The 18,170-nt window shown below is 48.9% G+C and overlaps 1 protein-coding gene across 1 annotated transcript in view; it reads left to right on the top strand.

Annotated features, from left to right (window-relative positions):
• The window catches only part of LOC148517814 (guanylate-binding protein 7-like), a 155,100-nt gene that overhangs the window by 109,021 nt on the left and 27,909 nt on the right, over positions 1-18,170 (top strand). The window contains exon 10 of the mRNA XM_088478183.1: positions 2,229-2,422. Coding sequence (XP_088334309.1) covers positions 2,229-2,422 — 194 coding nt within the window. The remainder of the gene's footprint in view (positions 1-2,228; positions 2,423-18,170) is intronic.

The raw sequence follows: 18,170 nt of genomic DNA on the forward strand, positions 1-18,170 counted from the left end.
AAGTTGACAGAATCTTAGATTCCCGTTGTCGATACAATCGTCTTCAATACCTCATCGACTGGAAAAATTATGGTCTGGAAGAACGAATCTGGATAAATGCCTCCGATGTCCATGCGCCCCGTCTGGTCAAAGCGTTCCATATGAAATTTCCTCATAAACCAAGGAAGTGTCCGGTGGCCACTCTTGAAGAAGGGGGTACTGTCACACGCCGCTCTGGAGACCCCAGAATCAGACCCCGCAGCTTAACTTTGCGGGCGCTGACCCGCGCTGTCTTCCGGGTCCCGCGCCGCACTCCTCTCTCAGGGCGGTCTTCTCTGTTCTCCTCTGGAGGGTGCCGCTGCTGTGCTGCTTCCTCGCCGGCTCCTGCTGATCGCTGGTCCCCGCTGGTTTCTTCCTAGAAGCGCTGTCGGCCGGTCCATGGGCGCAGCCATCTTGGATTGCCCATGTGACTCCACTACCACCAATGAGGAATCTTCTCCTTCTCTCTCAGCCTGTCAGCTCTCAGCGTCCACTATAAAAGGATCCCCAATGCTGACACAAGTTGCCAGTGCAACTACTTTCTTAGTTCTACTAAGTGAGCCTACCCACTGTGCTCCAAAGGTGTTTCCTGCTAGTATTCACCTCCCAGCTACCAACGTCTCCACACGGCTACCCAGCCGCTTCACGTAGCCACCCAACTACCAACGTCTCCACACGGCTCTCCAGCCGCTCCACGTAGCCACCCAGCTACCAATGCCTACCCACGGCTATCCAGCCACTCCACGTAGCCACTCAGCTACCAACGACTACCCACGGCTATCCAGCCGCTCCACGTAGCCACCCAGCTACCAACGCCTACCCACGGCTATCCAGCTGCTCCACGTAGCCACTCAGCTACCAACGTCTACCCACGGCTATCCAACCGCTCCACGTAGCCACTCAGCTACCAACGCCTACCCACGGCTATCCAGCCGCTCCATGTAGCCACTCAGCTACCAACGTCTACCCAGCCGCTCCACGTAGCCACTCAGCTTCCAACATCTACCCACGCCTATCCAGCCGCTCCACGTAGTCACCGAGCTACCAACGTCTACCCACGACTATCCAGCCGCTCCACGGAGCTGCCCAGCTACCAACATCTATCCACGGCTATCCAGCCGCTCCACGTAACTTCCAAGTTACCACGCTACTTCTACATTCCTCAAACTCCTATCAGTTCGCTGCACCCTCTCATGCGGAGAAACTTCATTAAGCCAAGTCTCCTCCAGCGAGCGTCTGTGCCAAGTAATACATGTCCAAGGCCCAGTCCGGGAACACAGCTTCCAAATCCCACGATTGTGACATGCATGATGCGATCGGAGTGCGCGCCATAGTGTAGTGTATGTTGCTGTCGGTAATCACGTGTCGCGATGTGTGCGTACTTTAGTAGTGTGATCAGCAAAGATGTAGCAGGACACATCTGTATGTGTGTTTATCCCCCCCCCCCTTTGTTTGGACTTTGGTGCATGGCCAGGTTACAATCACAATGTCCTACATTCGCAGCTCATACAGGTGGCATCAATCACACCGGAAGGTTTAGGATTTGGCCGTTCGGCATCAGGGTTAGTGTGAGATTAATTGTGTTTTACAGTGTGCCATGTTAGTGTGGTCATTCAGTGATAACACGCACACGCACGCTCACAATCATACATATACACACATGTACACACACAGATACTATTACACACATGTAAACACACTGGTCACTAGTGTCTTCTAGGACTGTTCACTAACATGCCTCATAGGGGTTGAGTACGGGATGCCAAAGCTCGGGATCCCGGCGGTAAGAATCCCGAAGCCGGCATACCGACAAGTTTGGAATATCGACAATTGTCGGTGAGTATTCTAACCCTCCCCCTCTCTCAATCCCTAACCCTCCCTTCCTGGTGCCTGAACATAACCTCCCCCATAGTGTCTAAACCTAGCCTCCCCTGGTGCCTGACCCTAACCTCCCCCAACCCCGCTACTTACCTTCGGTAACCCGGCGGTCGAGATGCTGGTGCCGGGATTCTGACTTGCATCGGGATTACGGTGCCAGTAATGTAAGCATCAGTATCACGACCGCCGGGAAGCCGAACGTATCCTGCCCCATAGTGTTAGTATTGATTTCAGGAGCTCTATCATTGGCGATTGCACTCATTCCTGGGGGCCACGTGTACAGTGGTATTGGCCCTATTGCCAATTCATTATTTTCCCTTTTTTAATGTTAGAAAAAAAGATGAGGAAAGAAAAAGAAGAAAAGAAGAAAAAAATGGATGAAATGAAATCATTAGAGGAGAAACTAAAGTCTGAGGACCAGCAAAGAACCATAGAGGAAAACTTTAAGCAGCTGCTGGAGAAGACCCGTGCCGAGAACCAGATGCTGCAGGATAAGCTCATGTCTGTCATTCAGCAGAAGGAAAGAGTAAGTCCTGTTCTTACACGGTGTACATATACACTAGGGGTGAGCGGGTTCGGATTTCTGAAATCCGAACCCCCCCGAGCCCCCCCGATCCGAGTCCGATCCGAGTCAGGCTCGACTTTTCCCGCCTGACTCGGATCTGAAATCGAGGCAAAACGTCATCATCCCGCCTTCCGAGTCTCGCGGGTTTTGGATCCTATATAAGGTACCCGCGTCGGCGCCATTTTCTCACTCGGCTGTGGACAGTGAAGAGGGAGGGTGGGAGTTAGGGCTGTGTAGTGTAGTGTAGTGTAGTGTAGTGCTGCTGTTGTCCACTACTTCAAAGTCCATAGGGGCTGGCTGTGTTGTGCTGTGCTGCTGTTGTTAATAGGGGCTGTGTCCACTACTTCAAAGTCCATAGGGGCTGGCTGGACTGTGTTGTGCAGTCAGTTCTCCATAGGGGCTGTGTCCACTCCAAAGTCCTGTGCAGTGTCCCAGTCCTAAAGGAGTGCTGTAGTGTTGTCCAGGGGGTGCTCTGTCCATCAGGGGTGCTCCCCCCAAGTGCTAAAAAAATAATATATTTTCTGTGTTTGTGAATTGTGTGCGCAGTAGCCGCACGTGCATCAACAAAGTAGTGCCAAGCGTGCGCCTGTGTCATAAGTAAAGGGCCGGCTGGCTTGACCGTTAAGGGTGCTGTAACCCCCGAAAGTACACTCCAGTCCAAACCAAAAAAAAAATTATTTTCTGTGTTTGTGAATTGTGTGCCCAGTAGCCGCACGTGCATCAACAAAGTAGTGCCAAGCGTGCGCCTGTGTCATAAGTAAAGGGCCGGCTGGCTTGACCGTTAAGGGTGCTGTAACCCCCGAAAGTACACTCCAGTCCAAACCAAAAAAAAAATTATTTTCTGTGTTTGTGAATTGTGTGCGCAGTAGCCGCACGTGCATCAACAAAGTAGTGCCAAGCGTGCACCTGTGTCATAAGTAAAGGGCCGGCTGGCTTGACCGTTAAGGGTGCTGTAACCCCCGAAAGTACACTCCAGTCCAAACCAAAAAAAAAATTATTTTCTGTGTTTGTGAATTGTGTGCGCAGTAGCCGCACGTGCATCAACAAAGTAGTGCCAAGCGTGCGCCTGTGTCATAAGTAAAGGGCCGGCTGGCTTGACCGTTAAAGGGTGCTGTAACCCCCAAAGTACACTCCAGTCCAAACCAAAAAAAAAATTATTTTCTGTGTTTGTGAATTGTGTGCGCAGTAGCCGCACGTGCATCAACAAAGTAGTGCCAAGCGTGCGACTGTGTCATAAGTAAAGGGCCGGCTGGCTTGACCGTTAAAGGGTGCTGTAACCCCCGAAAGTACACTCCAGTCCAAACCAAAAAAAAATTATTTTCTGTGTTTGTGAATTGTGTGCGCAGTAGCCGCACGTGCATCAACAAAGTAGTGCCAAGCGTGCGCCTGTGTCATAAGTAGGGGTGAGCGGGTTCGGATTTCTGAAATCCGAACCCCCCCGAGCCCCCCCGATCCGAGTCCGATCCGAATCAGGCTCGACTTTTCCCGCCTGACTCGGATCTGAAATCGAGGCAAAACGTCATCATCCCGCCTTCCGAGTCTCGCGGGTTTTGGATCCTATATAAGGTACCCACGTCGGCGCCATTTTCTCACTCGGCTGTGGACAGTGAAGAGGGAGGGTGGGAGTTAGGGCTGTGTAGTGTAGTGTAGTGTAGTGCTGCTGTTGTCCACTACTTCAAAGTCCATAGGGGCTGGCTGTGTTGTGCTGTGCTGCTGTTGTTAATAGGGGCTGTGTCCACTACTTCAAAGTCCATAGGGGCTGGCTGGACTGTGTTGTGCAGTCAGTTCTCCATAGGGGCTGTGTCCACTCCAAAGTCCTGTGCAGTGTCCCAGTCCTAAAGGAGTGCTGCAGTGTTGTCCAGGGGGTGCTCTGTCCATCAGGGGTGCTCCCCCCAAGTGCTAAAAAAATAATATATTTTCTGTGTTTGTGAATTGTGTGCGCAGTAGCCGCACGTGCATCAACAAAGTAGTGCCAAGCGTGTGCCTGTGTCATAAGTAAAGGGCCGGCTGGCTTGACCGTTAAGGGTGCTGTAACCCCCGAAAGTACACTCCAGTCCAAACCAAAAAAAAAATTATTTTCTGTGTTTGTGAATTGTGTGCGCAGTAGCCGCACGTGCATCAACAAAGTAGTGCCAAGCGTGCGCCTGTGTCATAAGTAAAGGGCCGGCTGGCTTGACCGTTAAGGGTGCTGTAACCCCCGAAAGTACACTCCAGTCCAAACCAAAAAAAAAATTATTTTCTGTGTTTGTGAATTGTTTGCGCAGTAGCCGCACGTGCATCAACAAAGTAGTGCCAAGCGTGTGCCTGTGTCATAAGTAAAGGGCCGGCTGGCTTGACCGTTAAGGGTGCTGTAACCCCCGAAAGTACACTCCAGTCCAAACCAAAAAAAAAATTATTTTCTGTGTTTGTGAATTGTGTGCGCAGTAGCCGCACGTGCATCAACAAAGTAGTGCCAAGCGTGCGCCTGTGTCATAAGTAAAGGGCCGGCTGGCTTGACCGTTAAGGGTGCTGTAACCCCCGAAAGTACACTCCAGTCCAAACCAAAAAAAAAATAATTTTCTGTGTTTGTGAATTGTGTGCGCAGTAGCCGCACGTGCATCAACAAAGTAGTGCCAAGCGTGCGCCTGTGTCATAAGTAAAGGGCCGGCTGGCTTGACCGTTAAGGGTGCTGTAACCCCCGAAAGTACACTCCAGTCCAAACCAAAAAAAAAATTATTTTCTGTGTTTGTGAATTGTGTGCGCAGTAGCCGCACGTGCATCAACAAAGTAGTGCCAAGCGTGCGCCTGTGTCATAAGTAAAGGGCCGGCTGGCTTGACCGTTAAGGGTGCTGTAACCCCCGAAAGTACACTCCAGTCCAAACCAAAAAAAAAAATATTTTCTGTGTTTGTGAATTGTGTGCGCAGTAGCCGCACGTGCATCAACAAAGTAGTGCCAAGCGTGCGCCTGTGTCATAAGTAAAGGGCCGGCTGGCTTGACCGTTAAGGGTGCTGTAACCCCCGAAAGTACACTCCAGTCCAAACCCAAAAAAAAATTATTTTCTGTGTTTGTGAATTGTGTGCGCAGTAGCCGCACGTGCATCAACAAAGTAGTGCCAAGTGTGCGCCTGTGTCATAAGTAAAGGGCCGGCTGGCTTGACCGTTAAGGGTGCTGTAACCCCCGAAAGTACACTCCAGTCCAAACCAAAAAAAAAATTATTTTCTGTGTTTGTGAATTGTGTGCGCAGTAGCCGCACGTGCATCAACAAAGTAGTGCCAAGCGTGCGCCTATGTCATAAGTAAAGGGCCGGCTGGCTTGACCGTTAAGGGTGCTGTAACCCCCGAATGTACACTCCAGTCCAAACCAAAAAAAAAATTATTTTCTATGTTTGTGAATTGTGTGCGCAGTAGCAGCACGTGCATCAACAAAGTAGTGCCAAGCGTGCGCCTGTGTCATAAGTAAAGGGCCGGCTGGCTTGACCGTTAAGGGTGCTGTAACCCCCGAAAGTACACTCCAGTCCAAACCAAAAAAAAATTATTTTCTGTGTTTGTGAATTGTGTGCGCAGTAGCCGCACGTGCATCAACAAAGTAGTGCCAAGCGTGCGCCTGTGTCATAAGTAAAGGGCCGGCTGGCTTGACCGTTAAAGGGTGCTGTAACCCCCGAAAGTACACTCCAGTCCAAACCAAAAAAAAAATTATTTTCTGTGTTTGTGAATTGTGTGCGCAGTAGCCGCACGTGCATCAACAAAGTAGTGCCAAGCGTGCGCCTGTGTCATAAGTAACGGGCTGGCTGGCTTGACCGTTAAAGGGTGCTGTAACCCCCGAAAGTACACTCCAGTCCAAACCAAAAAAAAATTATTTTCTGTGTTTGTGAATTGTGTGCGCAGTAGCCGCACGTGCATCAACAAAGTAGTGCCAAGCGTGCGCCTGTGTCATAAGTAAAGGGCCGGCTGGCTTGACCGTTAAAGGGTGCTGTAACCCACAAAGTACACTCCAGTCCAAACCAAAAAAAAAATTATTTTCTGTGTTTGTGAAATGTGTGAGCAGTAGCCGCACGTGCATCAACAAACTAGTGCCAAGCGTGCGCCTGTGTCATAAGTAAAGGGCCGGCTGGCTTGATCGTTAAAGGGTGCTGTAACCCCCAAAGTACACTCCAGTCCAAACCAAAAAAAAAATTATTTTCTGTGTTTGTGAATTGTGTGCGCAGTAGCCGCACGTGCATCAACAAAGTAGTGCCAAGCGTGCGCCTGTGTCATAAGTAAAGGGCCGGCTGGCTTGACCGTTAAAGGGTGCTGTAACCCCCGAAAGTACACTCCAGTCCAAACCAAAAAAAAATCATTTTCTGTGTTTGTGAATTGTGTGCGCAGTAGCCGCACGTGCATCAACAAAGTAGTGCCAAGTGTGCGCCTGTGTCATAAGTAAAGGGCTGGCTGGCTTGACCGTTAAGGGTGCTGTAACCCCCGAAAGTACACTCCAGTCCAAACCAAAAAAAAAATTATTTAGTGTGTTTGTGAATTGTGTGCGCAGTAGCCGCACGTGCTTCAACAAAGTAGTGCCAAGCGTGCTCCTGTGTCATAAGTAAAGGGCCGGCTGGCTTGACCGTTAAAGGGTGCTGTAACCCCCGAAAGTACACTCCAGTCCAAACCAAAAAAAAAATTATTTTCTGTGTTTGTGAATTGTGTGCGCAGTAGCCGCACGTGCTTCAACAAAGTAGTGCCAAGCGTGCGCCTGTGTCATAAGTAAAGGGCCGGCTGGCTTGACCGTTAAAGGGTGCTGTAACCCCCAAAGTACACTCCAGTCCAAACCAAAAAAAAAATTATTTTCTGTGTTTGTGAATTGTGTGCGCAGTAGCCGCACGTGCATCAACAAAGTAGTGCCAAGCGTGCGCCTGTGTCATAAGTAAAGGGCCGGCTGGCTTGACCGTTAAAGGGTGCTGTAACCCCCAAAGTACACTCCAGTCCAAACCAAAAAAAAAATTATTTTCTGTGTTTGTGAATTGTGTGCGCAGTAGCCGCACGTGCATCAACAAAGTAGTGCCAAGCGTGCGCCTGTGTCATAAGTAAAGGGCCGGCTGGCTTGACCGTTAAAGGGTGCTGTAACCCCCGAAAGTACACTCCAGTCCAAACCAAAAAAAAATTATTTTCTGTGTTTGTGAATTGTGTGCGCAGTAGCCGCACGTGCATCAACAAAGTAGTGCCAAGCGTGCGCCTGTGTCATAAGTAAAGGGCTGGCTGGCTTGACCGTTAAGGGTGCTGTAACCCCCGAAAGTACACTCCAGTCCAAACCAAAAAAAAAATTATTTTCTGTGTTTGTGAATTGTGTGCGCAGTAGCCGCACGTGCATCAACAAAGTAGTGCCAAGCGTGCACCTGTGTCATAAGTAAAGGGCCGGCTGGCTTGACCGTTAAGGGTGCTGTAACCCCCGAAAGTACACTCCAGTCCAAACCAAAAAAAAAATAATTTTCTGTGTTTGTGAATTGTGTGCGCAGTAGCAGCACGTGCATCAACAAAGTAGTGCCAAGCGTGCGCCTGTGTCATAAGTAAAGGGCCGGCTGGCTTGACCGTTAAGGGTGCTGTAACCCCCGAAAGTACACTCCAGTCCAAACCAAAAAAAAAATTATTTTCTGTGTTTGTGAATTGTGTGCGCAGTAGCCGCACGTGCATCAACAAAGTAGTGCCAAGCGTGCGCCTGTGTCATAAGTAAAGGGCCGGCTGGCTTGACCGTTAAGGGTGCTGTAACCCCCGAAAGTACACTCCAGTCCAAACCAAAAAAAAAATTATTTTCTGTGTTTGTGAATTGTGTGCGCAGTAGCCGCACGTGCATCAACAAAGTAGTGCCAAGCGTGCGCCTGTGTCATAAGTAAAGGGCCGGCTGGCTTGACCGTTAAGGGTGCTGTAACCCCCGAAAGTACACTCCAGTCCAAACCCAAAAAAAAATTATTTTCTGTGTTTGTGAATTGTGTGCGCAGTAGCCGCACGTGCATCAACAAAGTAGTGCCAAGTGTGCGCCTGTGTCATAAGTAAAGGGCCGGCTGGCTTGACCGTTAAGGGTGCTGTAACCCCCGAAAGTACACTCCAGTCCAAACCAAAAAAAAAATTATTTTCTGTGTTTGTGAATTGTGTGCGCAGTAGCCGCACGTGCATCAACAAAGTAGTGCCAAGCGTGCGCCTGTGTCATAAGTAAAGGGCCGGCTGGCTTGACCGTTAAGGGTGCTGTAACCCCCGAAAGTACACTCCAGTCCAAACCAAAAAAAAAATTATTTTCTGTGTTTGTGAATTGTGTGCGCAGTAGCCGCACGTGCATCAACAAAGTAGTGCCAAGCGTGCGCCTGTGTCATAAGTAAAGGGCCGGCTGGCTTGACCGTTAAGGGTGCTGTAACCCCCGAAAGTACACTCCAGTCCAAACCAAAAAAAAAATTATTTTCTGTGTTTGTGAATTGTGTGCGCAGTAGCCGCACGTGCATCAACAAAGTAGTGCCATGCGTGCGCCTGTGTCATAAGTAAAGGGCCGGCTGGCTTGACCGTTAAAGGGTGCTGTAACCCCCGAAAGTACACTCCAGTCCAAACCAAAAAAAAAATTATTTTCTGTGTTTGTGAATTGTGTGCGCAGTAGCCGCACGTGCATCAACAAAGTAGTGCCAAGCGTGCACCTGTGTCATAAGTAAAGGGCCGGCTGGCTTGACCGTTAAGGGTGCTGTAACCCCCGAAAGTACACTCCAGTCCAAACCAAAAAAAAAATTATTTTCTGTGTTTGTGAATTGTGTGCGCAGTAGCCGCACGTGCATCAACAAAGTAGTGCCAAGCGTGCGCCTGTGTCATAACTAACGGGCTGGCTGGCTTGACCGTTAAAGGGTGCTGTAACCCCCGAAAGTACACTCCAGTCCAAACCAAAAAAAAAATATTTTCTGTGTTTGTGAATTGTGTGCGCAGTAGCCGCACGTGCATCAACAAAGTAGTGCCAAGCGTGCGCCTGTGTCATAAGTAAAGGGCCGGCTGGCTTGACCATTAAAGGGTGCTGTAACCCACAAAGTACACTCCAGTCCAAACCAAAAAAAAAATTATTTTCTGTGTTTGTGAATTGTGTGCGCAGTAGTCGCACGTGCATCAACAAAGTAGTGCCAAGCGTGCGCCTGTGTCATAAGTAAAGGGCCGGCTGGCTTGATCGTTAAAGGGTGCTGTAACCCCCAAAGTACACTCCAGTCCAAACCAAAAAAAAAATTATTTTCTGTGTTTGTGAATTGTGTGCGCAGTAGCCGCACGTGCATCAACAAAGTAGTGCCAAGCGTGCGCCTGTGTCATAAGTAAAGGGCCGGCTGGCTTGACCGTTAAAGGGTGCTGTAACCCCCGAAAGTACACTCCAGTCCAAACCAAAAAAAATATTATTTTCTGTGTTTGTGAATTGTGTGCGCAGTAGCCGCACGTGCATCAACAAAGTAGTGCCAAGCGTGCGCCTGTGTCATAAGTAAAGGGCTGGCTGGCTTGACCGTTAAAGGGTGCTGTAACCCCCGAAAGTACACTCCAGTCCAAACCAAAAAAAAATTATTTTCTGTGTTTGTGAATTGTGTGCGCAGTAGCCGCACGTGCATCAACAAAGTAGTGCCAAGCGTGCGCCTGTGTCATAAGTAAAGGGCCGGCTGGCTTGACCGTTAAAGGGTGCTGTAACCCACAAAGTACACTCCAGTCCAAACCAAAAAAAAAATTATTTTCTGTGTTTGTGAATTGTGTGCGCAGTAGCCGCACGTGCATCAACAAAGTAGTGCCAAGCGTGCGCCTGTGTCATAAGTAAAGGGCCGGCTGGCTTGACCGTTAAAGGGTGCTGTAACCCCCAAAGTACACTCCAGTCCAAACCAAAAAAAAAATTATTTTCTGTGTTTGTGAATTGTGTGCGCAGTAGCCGCACGTGCATCAACAAAGTAGTGCCAAGCGTGCGCCTGTGTCATAAGTAAAGGGCCGGCTGGCTTGACCGTTAAAGGGTGCTGTAACCCCCGAAAGTACACTCCAGTCCAAACCAAAAAAAAATTATTTTCTGTGTTTGTGAATTGTGTGCGCAGTAGCCGCACGTGCATCAACAAAGTAGTGCCAAGCGTGCGCCTGTGTCATAAGTAAAGGGCTGGCTGGCTTGACCGTTAAGGGTGCTGTAACCCCCGAAAGTACACTCCAGTCCAAACCAAAAAAAAAATTATTTTCTGTGTTTGTGAATTGTGTGCGCAGTAGCCGCACGTGCATCAACAAAGTAGTGCCAAGAGTGCGCCTGTGTCATAAGGGCCGGCTGGCTTGACCGTTAAAGGGTGCTGTAACCCCCAAAGTACACTCCAGTCCAAACCAAAAAAAAAATTATATCAAAAGTATATATCAAATCGATATAACATAAATGGAGGACCAAACTTTCTCCGATAAAAATAAAATAGAGAAAGATCAAGAACCACTTCCTCCTAGTGCTGAAGCTGCTGCCACTAGTCATGACATAGACGATAACATGCCATCAACGTCGTCTGCCAAGGCCGATGCCCAATGTCATAGTAGAGGGCACATACAATCCCAAATGGCAAAGTTCAGGAAAATGACCTTGAAAAAGACATTTAAATCAGCTGAAGAGAAACGTAAACTTGCCAATATGCCATTTACGACACGGAGTGGCAAGGAACGGCTAAGGTCGATCCCTAGTATGTTCATGACTAGTGGTTCAGCTTCACATGACGATGGAAGCCCTCCTCCCACTAAAAAAATCAAAAGAGTTAAGCTGGCAAAAGCACAGCGAAGAACTGTGCTTTCTAAGAAGATATCACAAATCCCCAAGGAGAGTCCAAGTGTGGTGGTGGTTGCGATGCCTGACCTTCCCAGCACTGGACGGGAAGAGGTGGCTCTTTCCACCACTTGCACGCCCCCTGCAAGTGCTGAAAGGAGCACCCACAGTCCACTTGCTGATATGCAAATTGAAGATGTCACTGTTGAAGTACAACAGGATGAGGATACTGGTGTAGCTGGCGCTGAGGAGGAAGTTGGCGAGGAGGATTCTGATGGTGATGTGGTTTGTTTAAATCAGGCTCCGGGGGAGACAGTTGTTGTCCGTGGGATGAAAAAGCCCATCACGGTCATGCCTGGGCAGAAGACCAAACATTCCACCTCTTTGGTCTGGCAATATTTCTATCCAAATCCGGACAACAACTGTCTTGCCATATGTACCATATGTAAAGGTGAAATAAGTAGGGGTAGGGACGTCAACCACCTAGGAACATCCTCCCTTATACGGCACCTGCAGCGCGTTCATAAAAAGTTACTGTCAAGTTCAGAAACTTTGGCTAAGACCGTAAGCAGTCCAGGGACACCTAAATCCCGTTGTCCTGTTGTATCCAAGCGCCTGCAAACCACACCGTCAACTCCCTCCTCGTCAATTTCCTCCTTAGTCAGGATCGGAAGTAGTCCTGCAGGCCATGTCACTGGCATGACTGACTCTCCTATCCGGGATTCCTCTGGAGGATCCTGCATTGCTACGCCTACTGCTGCCGCTGCTGCTGTTGCTGCTGCTGGGAGTCGTTCATCATCCCAGAGAGGAAGTAGGAACACCACTACTTTTACTAAACAATTGACCCTCCAACAGTCCTTAGCGAGGAGGATGAAGTACGACAGCAGTCATCCTGAAGCAAAACGTATAACTGAGGCCTTGACTGCTATGTTGGTGTTAGACGTGCGTCCGGTATCCGACATTAGTGCAGTGGGATTTAGACAATTGATGGAGGTAGTGTGTCCCCGGTTCCAAATCCCGTCTAGATTCCACTTCACTAGGCAGGCGATACCGAGACTGTACAGAAACGTCAGAAAAAGTGTCCTCAGTGTCCTGAAAAATGCCGTTGTACACAATGTCCACTTAACCACGGACATGTGGACAAGTGGAACAGGGCAGACTAAGGACTATATGACTGTGACAGCCCACTGGGTAGATGTATCACCTTACGCAGCAACAGCAGCAGCGTCACCAGTAGCAGCATCTCAGAAACGCCAGCTCGTTACAAGGCAGGCTACGCTGTGTATCACCGGTTTCAGTAAGAGGCACACCGCCGACAACCTCTTAGAGAAACTGAGGGAAATCATCGCCCAGTGGCTTACCCCACTTAGACTCTCCTGGGGATTTGTGATATCTGACAACGCCACCAATATTGTGCGGGCATTACATCTGGGCAAATTCCAGCACGTCCCATGTTTTGCTCACACAATAAACTTGGTGGTGCAGAATTTTCTGAAAAGCGACAGGGGCGTGCAGGAGACGCTTTGGGTGGCCCGAAAAATTTCTGGCCACTTTCGCCATTCAGCGACTGCGTGCCGAAGACTGGAGCGCCAGCAAACACTCTTGAACCTGCCCCGCCATCACCTGAAGCAAGAGGTTGTGACGCGGTGGAACTCAACCCTCTATATGCTTCAGAGGATGGAGGAGCAGCAAAAGGCCATACAAGCCTATACATCCACCTATGACATAGGCAAAGGAGGGGGTATGCACCTGACTCAAGCGCAGTGGAGAATGATTTCCGTGTTGTGCAAGGTTCTCCAGCCCTTCGAACTTGCCACACGTGAAGTCAGTTCAGACACAGCCAGCTTGAGTCAGGTCATTCCCCTCATCAGGCTTTTGCAGAAGCAGCTGGAGAAAGTGAAGGAGGAGCTAAGACGGAGCGATTCCGCTCGGCATGTGGGACTTGTGGATGAAGCCCTTCATTCGCTTTGCCAGGATTCCAGGGTGGTCAATCTGTTGAAATCAGACCACTACATTTTGGCCACCGTGCTTGATCCTAGGTTTAAAGCCTATGTGGTGTCTCTCTTTCCGGCCGACACAAGCCTGCAGAGGTGCAAAGACCTGCTGGTGAACACACTGTCAGCTGAAGCGGAACGTGACACGTCAACGGCTCCTTCTTCATTTTCTCCCGCAACTGGGGCTGCCAGGAAAAAACTTAGGTATCATAAGCAACCCGCTGGCGGTGATGCAGGGCAGGCAGGACCAAGTTTGGACATCTGGTCCGGACTGAAGGACCTGGCAACAATTTCTGACATGTCTACTGTCACTGCATATGATACTGTCACCATTGACAGAATGGTGGAGGATTACATCGGTGACAGCATCCAAGTAGGCATGTCAGACAGTCCATACCTGTACTGGCAGGAAAAAGAGGCAATTTGGAGGCCCCTGTACAAGCTGGCTCTATTTTACCTGAGTTGCCCCCCCTCCAGTGTGTACTCCGAAAGAGTGTTTAGTGCAGCCGGGAACCTTGTCAGCGAAAGGCGTAGGAGGTTGCTTCCACAGAATGTGGAGAAGATGATGTTCATCAAAATGAATTATCAGCTCTTCCAGGGAGACCAGCCTCCAGAAGGTACAGAGGGACCTGTGGTGGTGGATTCAAGTGGGGATGAGTTAATACTTTGTGAGGATGAGGATGTACACACTGAAGAGGGTGAGGAATCGGTGGATGAGGAGGATGAGGATGACATCTTGCCTCCGTAGAGCCAGTTTGTGCAGGGACACATTAATTGCCAGCTTGTTTTGTGGGGGCCCAAACGAACCAATCATTTCAGCCACAGTTGTGTGGCAGACCCTGGCGCTGAAATGATTGATTTGTTAAAGTGTGCATGTCCTGTTTATACAACATAAGGGTGGGTGGGAGGGCCCAAGGACAATTCCATCTTGCACTTCTTTTTTTTCTTTGCATTATGTACAGTTTGGGGCCTAGTTTTTCTAACTGCCATCCTGTCTGCCACTGCAGTGTCACTCCTAGATGGGTCACGTGTTTGTACCGCCCACTCGTGTCGCTTAGCATAGTCATCCAGCTACCTCGGTGCAACCTTTTGGACATGAAAACACTATTGTGAGGTGTGAGGTGTTCAGAATAGACTGGAAATGAGTGGAAATTAAGGTTATTGAGGTTAATAATAGCATAGGAGCAGAGAAACCAACAAATTCTGTGATTTTAGCTGTTTTTATGCTTTTAAAAAAAAAAATACAGATCCAAAACACAAAACCCAGAACCCAAAACACGGAAGGGTGGTTTTGGCAAAACCAATCCAGATCCAAAACACGAAGAAAGATCCAGATCCAAAGCCAAAACACAAAACACGAAAAGTGGCCGGTGCACACCCCTAGTCATAAGTAAAGGGCCGGCTGGCTTGACCGTTAAAGGGTGCTGTAACCCCCAAAGTACACTCCAGTCCAAACCAAAAAAAAAATTATTTTCTGTGTTTGTGAATTGTGTGCGCAGAAGCCGCTCGTGCATCAACAAAGTAGTGCCAAGCGTGCACCTGTTTCATAAGTAAAGGGCCGGCTGGCTTGACTGTTAAAGGGTGCTGTAACCCCCGAAAGTACACTCCAGTCCAAACCAAAAAAAAATTATTTTCTGTGTTTGTGAATTGTGTGCGCAGTAGCCGCACATGCATCAACAAAGTAGTGCCAAGCGTGCGCCTGTGTCATAAGTAAAGGGCCGGCTGGCTTGACCGTTAAGGGTGCTGTAACCCCCGAAAGTACACTCCAGTCCAAACCAAAAAAAAATTATTTTCTGTGTTTGTGAATTGTGTGCGCAGTAGCCGCACGTGCATCAACAAAGTAGTGCCAAGCGTGCGCCTGTGTCATAAGTAAAGGGCCGGCTGGCTTGACCGTTAAGGGTGCTGTAACCGCTGAAAGTACACTCCAGTCCAAACCAAAAAAAAAAATATTTTCTGTGTTTGTGAATTGTGTGCGCAGTAGCCGCACGTGCATCAACAAAGTAGTGCCAAGCGTGCACCTGTGTCATAAGTAAAGGGCCGGCTGGCTTGACCGTTAAGGGTGCTGTAACCCCCGAAAGTACACTCCAGTCCAAACCCCCAAAAAAATTATTTTCTGTGTTTGTGAATTGTGTGCGCAGTAGCCGCACGTGCATCAACAAAGTAGTGCCAAGCGTGCGCCTGTGTCATAAGTAAAGGGCCGGCTGGCTTGACCGTTAAAGGGTGCTGTAACCCCCAAAGTACACTCCAGTCCAAACCAAAAAAAAAATTATTTTCTGTGTTTGTGAATTGTTTGCGCAGTAGCCGCACGTGCATCAACAAAGTAGTGCCAAGCGTGTGCCTGTGTCATAAGTAAAGGGCCGGCTGGCTTGACCGTTAAGGGTGCTGTAACCCCTGAAAGTACACTCCAGTCCAAACCAAAAAAAAAATTATTTTCTGTGTTTGTGAATTGTGTGCGCAGTAGCCGCACGTGCATCAACAAAGTAGTGCCAAGCGTGCGCCTGTGTCATAAGTAAAGGGCCGGCTGGCTTGACCGTTAAGGGTGCTGTAACCCCCGAAAGTACACTCCAGTCCAAACCAAAAAAAAAATAATTTTCTGTGTTTGTGAATTGTGTGCGCAGTAGCCGCACGTGCATCAACAAAGTAGTGCCAAGCGTGCGCCTGTGTCATAAGTAAAGGGCCGGCTGGCTTGACCGTTAAGGGTGCTGTAACCCCCGAAAGTACACTCCAGTCCAAACCCCCAAAAAAATTATTTTCTGTGTTTGTGAATTGTGTGCGCAGTAGCCGCACGTGCATCAACAAAGTAGTGCCAAGCGTGCGCCTGTGTCATAAGTAAAGGGCCGGCTGACTTGACCGTTAAAGGGTGCTGTAACCCCCGAAAGTACACTCCAGTCCAAACCAAAAAAAAAATTATTTTCTGTGTTTGTGAATTGTGTGCGCAGTAGCCGCACGTGCATCAACAAAGTAGTGCCAAGCGTGCGCCTGTGTCATAAGTAAAGGGCCGGCTGGCTTGACCGTTAAGGGTGCTGTAACCCCCGAAAGTACACTCCAGTCCAAACCCCAAAAAAAAATATTTTCTGTGTTTGTGAATTGTGTGCGCAGTAGCCGCACGTGCATCAACAAAGTAGTGCCAAGTGTGCACCTGTGTCATAAGTAAAGGGCCGGCTGGCTTGACCGTTAAGGGTGCTGTAACCCCCGAAAGTACACTCCAGTCCAAACCAAAAAAAAAATTATTTTCTGTGTTTGTGAATTGTGTGCGCAGTAGCCGCACGTGCATCAACAAAGTAGTGCCAAGCGTGCGCCTGTGTCATAAGTAAAGGGCCGGCTGGCTTGACCGTTAAGGGTGCTGTAACCCCCGAAAGTACACTCCAGTCCAAACCAAAAAAAAAATTATTTTCTGTGTTTGTGAATTGTGTGCGCAGTAGCCGCACGTGCATCAACAAAGTAGTGCCAAGCGTGCGCCTGTGTCATAAGTAAAGGGCCGGCTGGCTTGACCATTAAGGGTGCTGTAACCCCCGAAAGTACACTCCAGTCCAAACCAAAAAAAAAATTATTTTCTGTGTTTGTGAATTGTGTGCGCAGTAGCCGCACGTGCATCAACAAAGTAGTGCCAAGCGTGCGCCTGTGTCATAAGTAAAGGGCCAGCTGGCTTGACCGTTAAAGGGTGCTGTAACCCCCGAAAGTACACTCCAGTCCAAACCAAAAAAAAAATTATTTTCTGTGTTTGTGAATTGTGTGCGCAGTAGCCGCACGTGCATCAACAAAGTAGTGCCAAGCGTGCACCTGTGTCATAAGTAAAGGGCCGGTTGGCTTGACCGTTAAGGGTGCTGTAACCCCCGAAAGTACACTCCAGTCCAAACCAAAAAAAAAATTATTTTCTGTGTTTGTGAATTGTGTGCGCAGTAGCCGCACGTGCATCAACAAAGTAGTGCCAAGCGTGCGCCTGTGTCATAAGTAACGGGCTGGCTGGCTTGACCGTTAAAGGGTGCTGTAACCCCCGAAAGTACACTCCAGTCCAAACCAAAAAAAAATTATTTTCTGTGTTTGTGAATTGTGTGCGCAGTAGCCGCACGTGCATCAACAAAGTAGTGCCAAGCGTGCGCCTGTGTCATAAGTAAAGGGCCGGCTGGCTTGACCGTTAAAGGGTGCTGTAACCCACAATGTACACTCCAGTCCAAACCAAAAAAAAAAATATTTTCTGTGTTTGTGAATTGTGTGCGCAGTAGCCGCACGTGCATCAACAAAGTAGTGCCAAGCGTGCGCCTGTGTCATAAGTAAAGGGCCGGCTGGCTTGACTGTTAAAGGGTGCTGTAACCCCCGAAAGTACACTCCAGTCCAAACCAAAAAAAAATCATTTTCTGTGTTTGTGAATTGTGTGCGCAGTAGCCGCACGTGCATCAACAAAGTAGTGCCAAGTGTGCGCCTGTGTCATAAGTAAAGGGCTGGCTGGCTTGACCGTTAAGGGTGCTGTAACCCCCGAAAGTACACTCCAGTCCAAACCAAAAAAAAAATTATTTTCTGTTTGTGAATTGTGTGCGCAGTAGCCGCACGTGCTTCAACAAAGTAGTGCCAAGCGTGCGCCTGTGTCATAAGTAAAGGGCCGGCTGGCTTGACCGTTAAAGGGTGCTGTAACCCCCGAAAGTACACTCCAGTCCAAACCAAAAAAAAAATTATTTTCTGTGTTTGTGAATTGTGTGCGCAGTAGCCGCACGTGCATCAACAAAGTAGTGCCAAGCGTGCGCCTGTGTCATAAGTAAAGGGCTGGCTGGCTTGACAGTTAAAGGGTGCTGTAACCCCCGAAAGTACACTCCAGTCCAAACCAAAAAAAAATTATTTTCTGTTTGTGAATTGTGTGCGCAGTAGCCGCACGTGCATCAACAAAGTAGTGCCAAGCGTGCGCCTGTGTCATAAGTAAAGGGCCGGCTGGCTTGACCGTTAAAGGGTGCTGTAACCCACAAAGTACACTCCAGTCCAAACCAAAAAAAAAATTATTTTCTGT

This window comes from Taudactylus pleione, unplaced genomic scaffold (genome assembly GCF_031769625.1).
Source record: "Taudactylus pleione unplaced genomic scaffold, aTauple2 ptg000209l, whole genome shotgun sequence".
Lineage (NCBI taxonomy): Eukaryota > Metazoa > Chordata > Amphibia > Anura > Myobatrachidae > Taudactylus > Taudactylus pleione.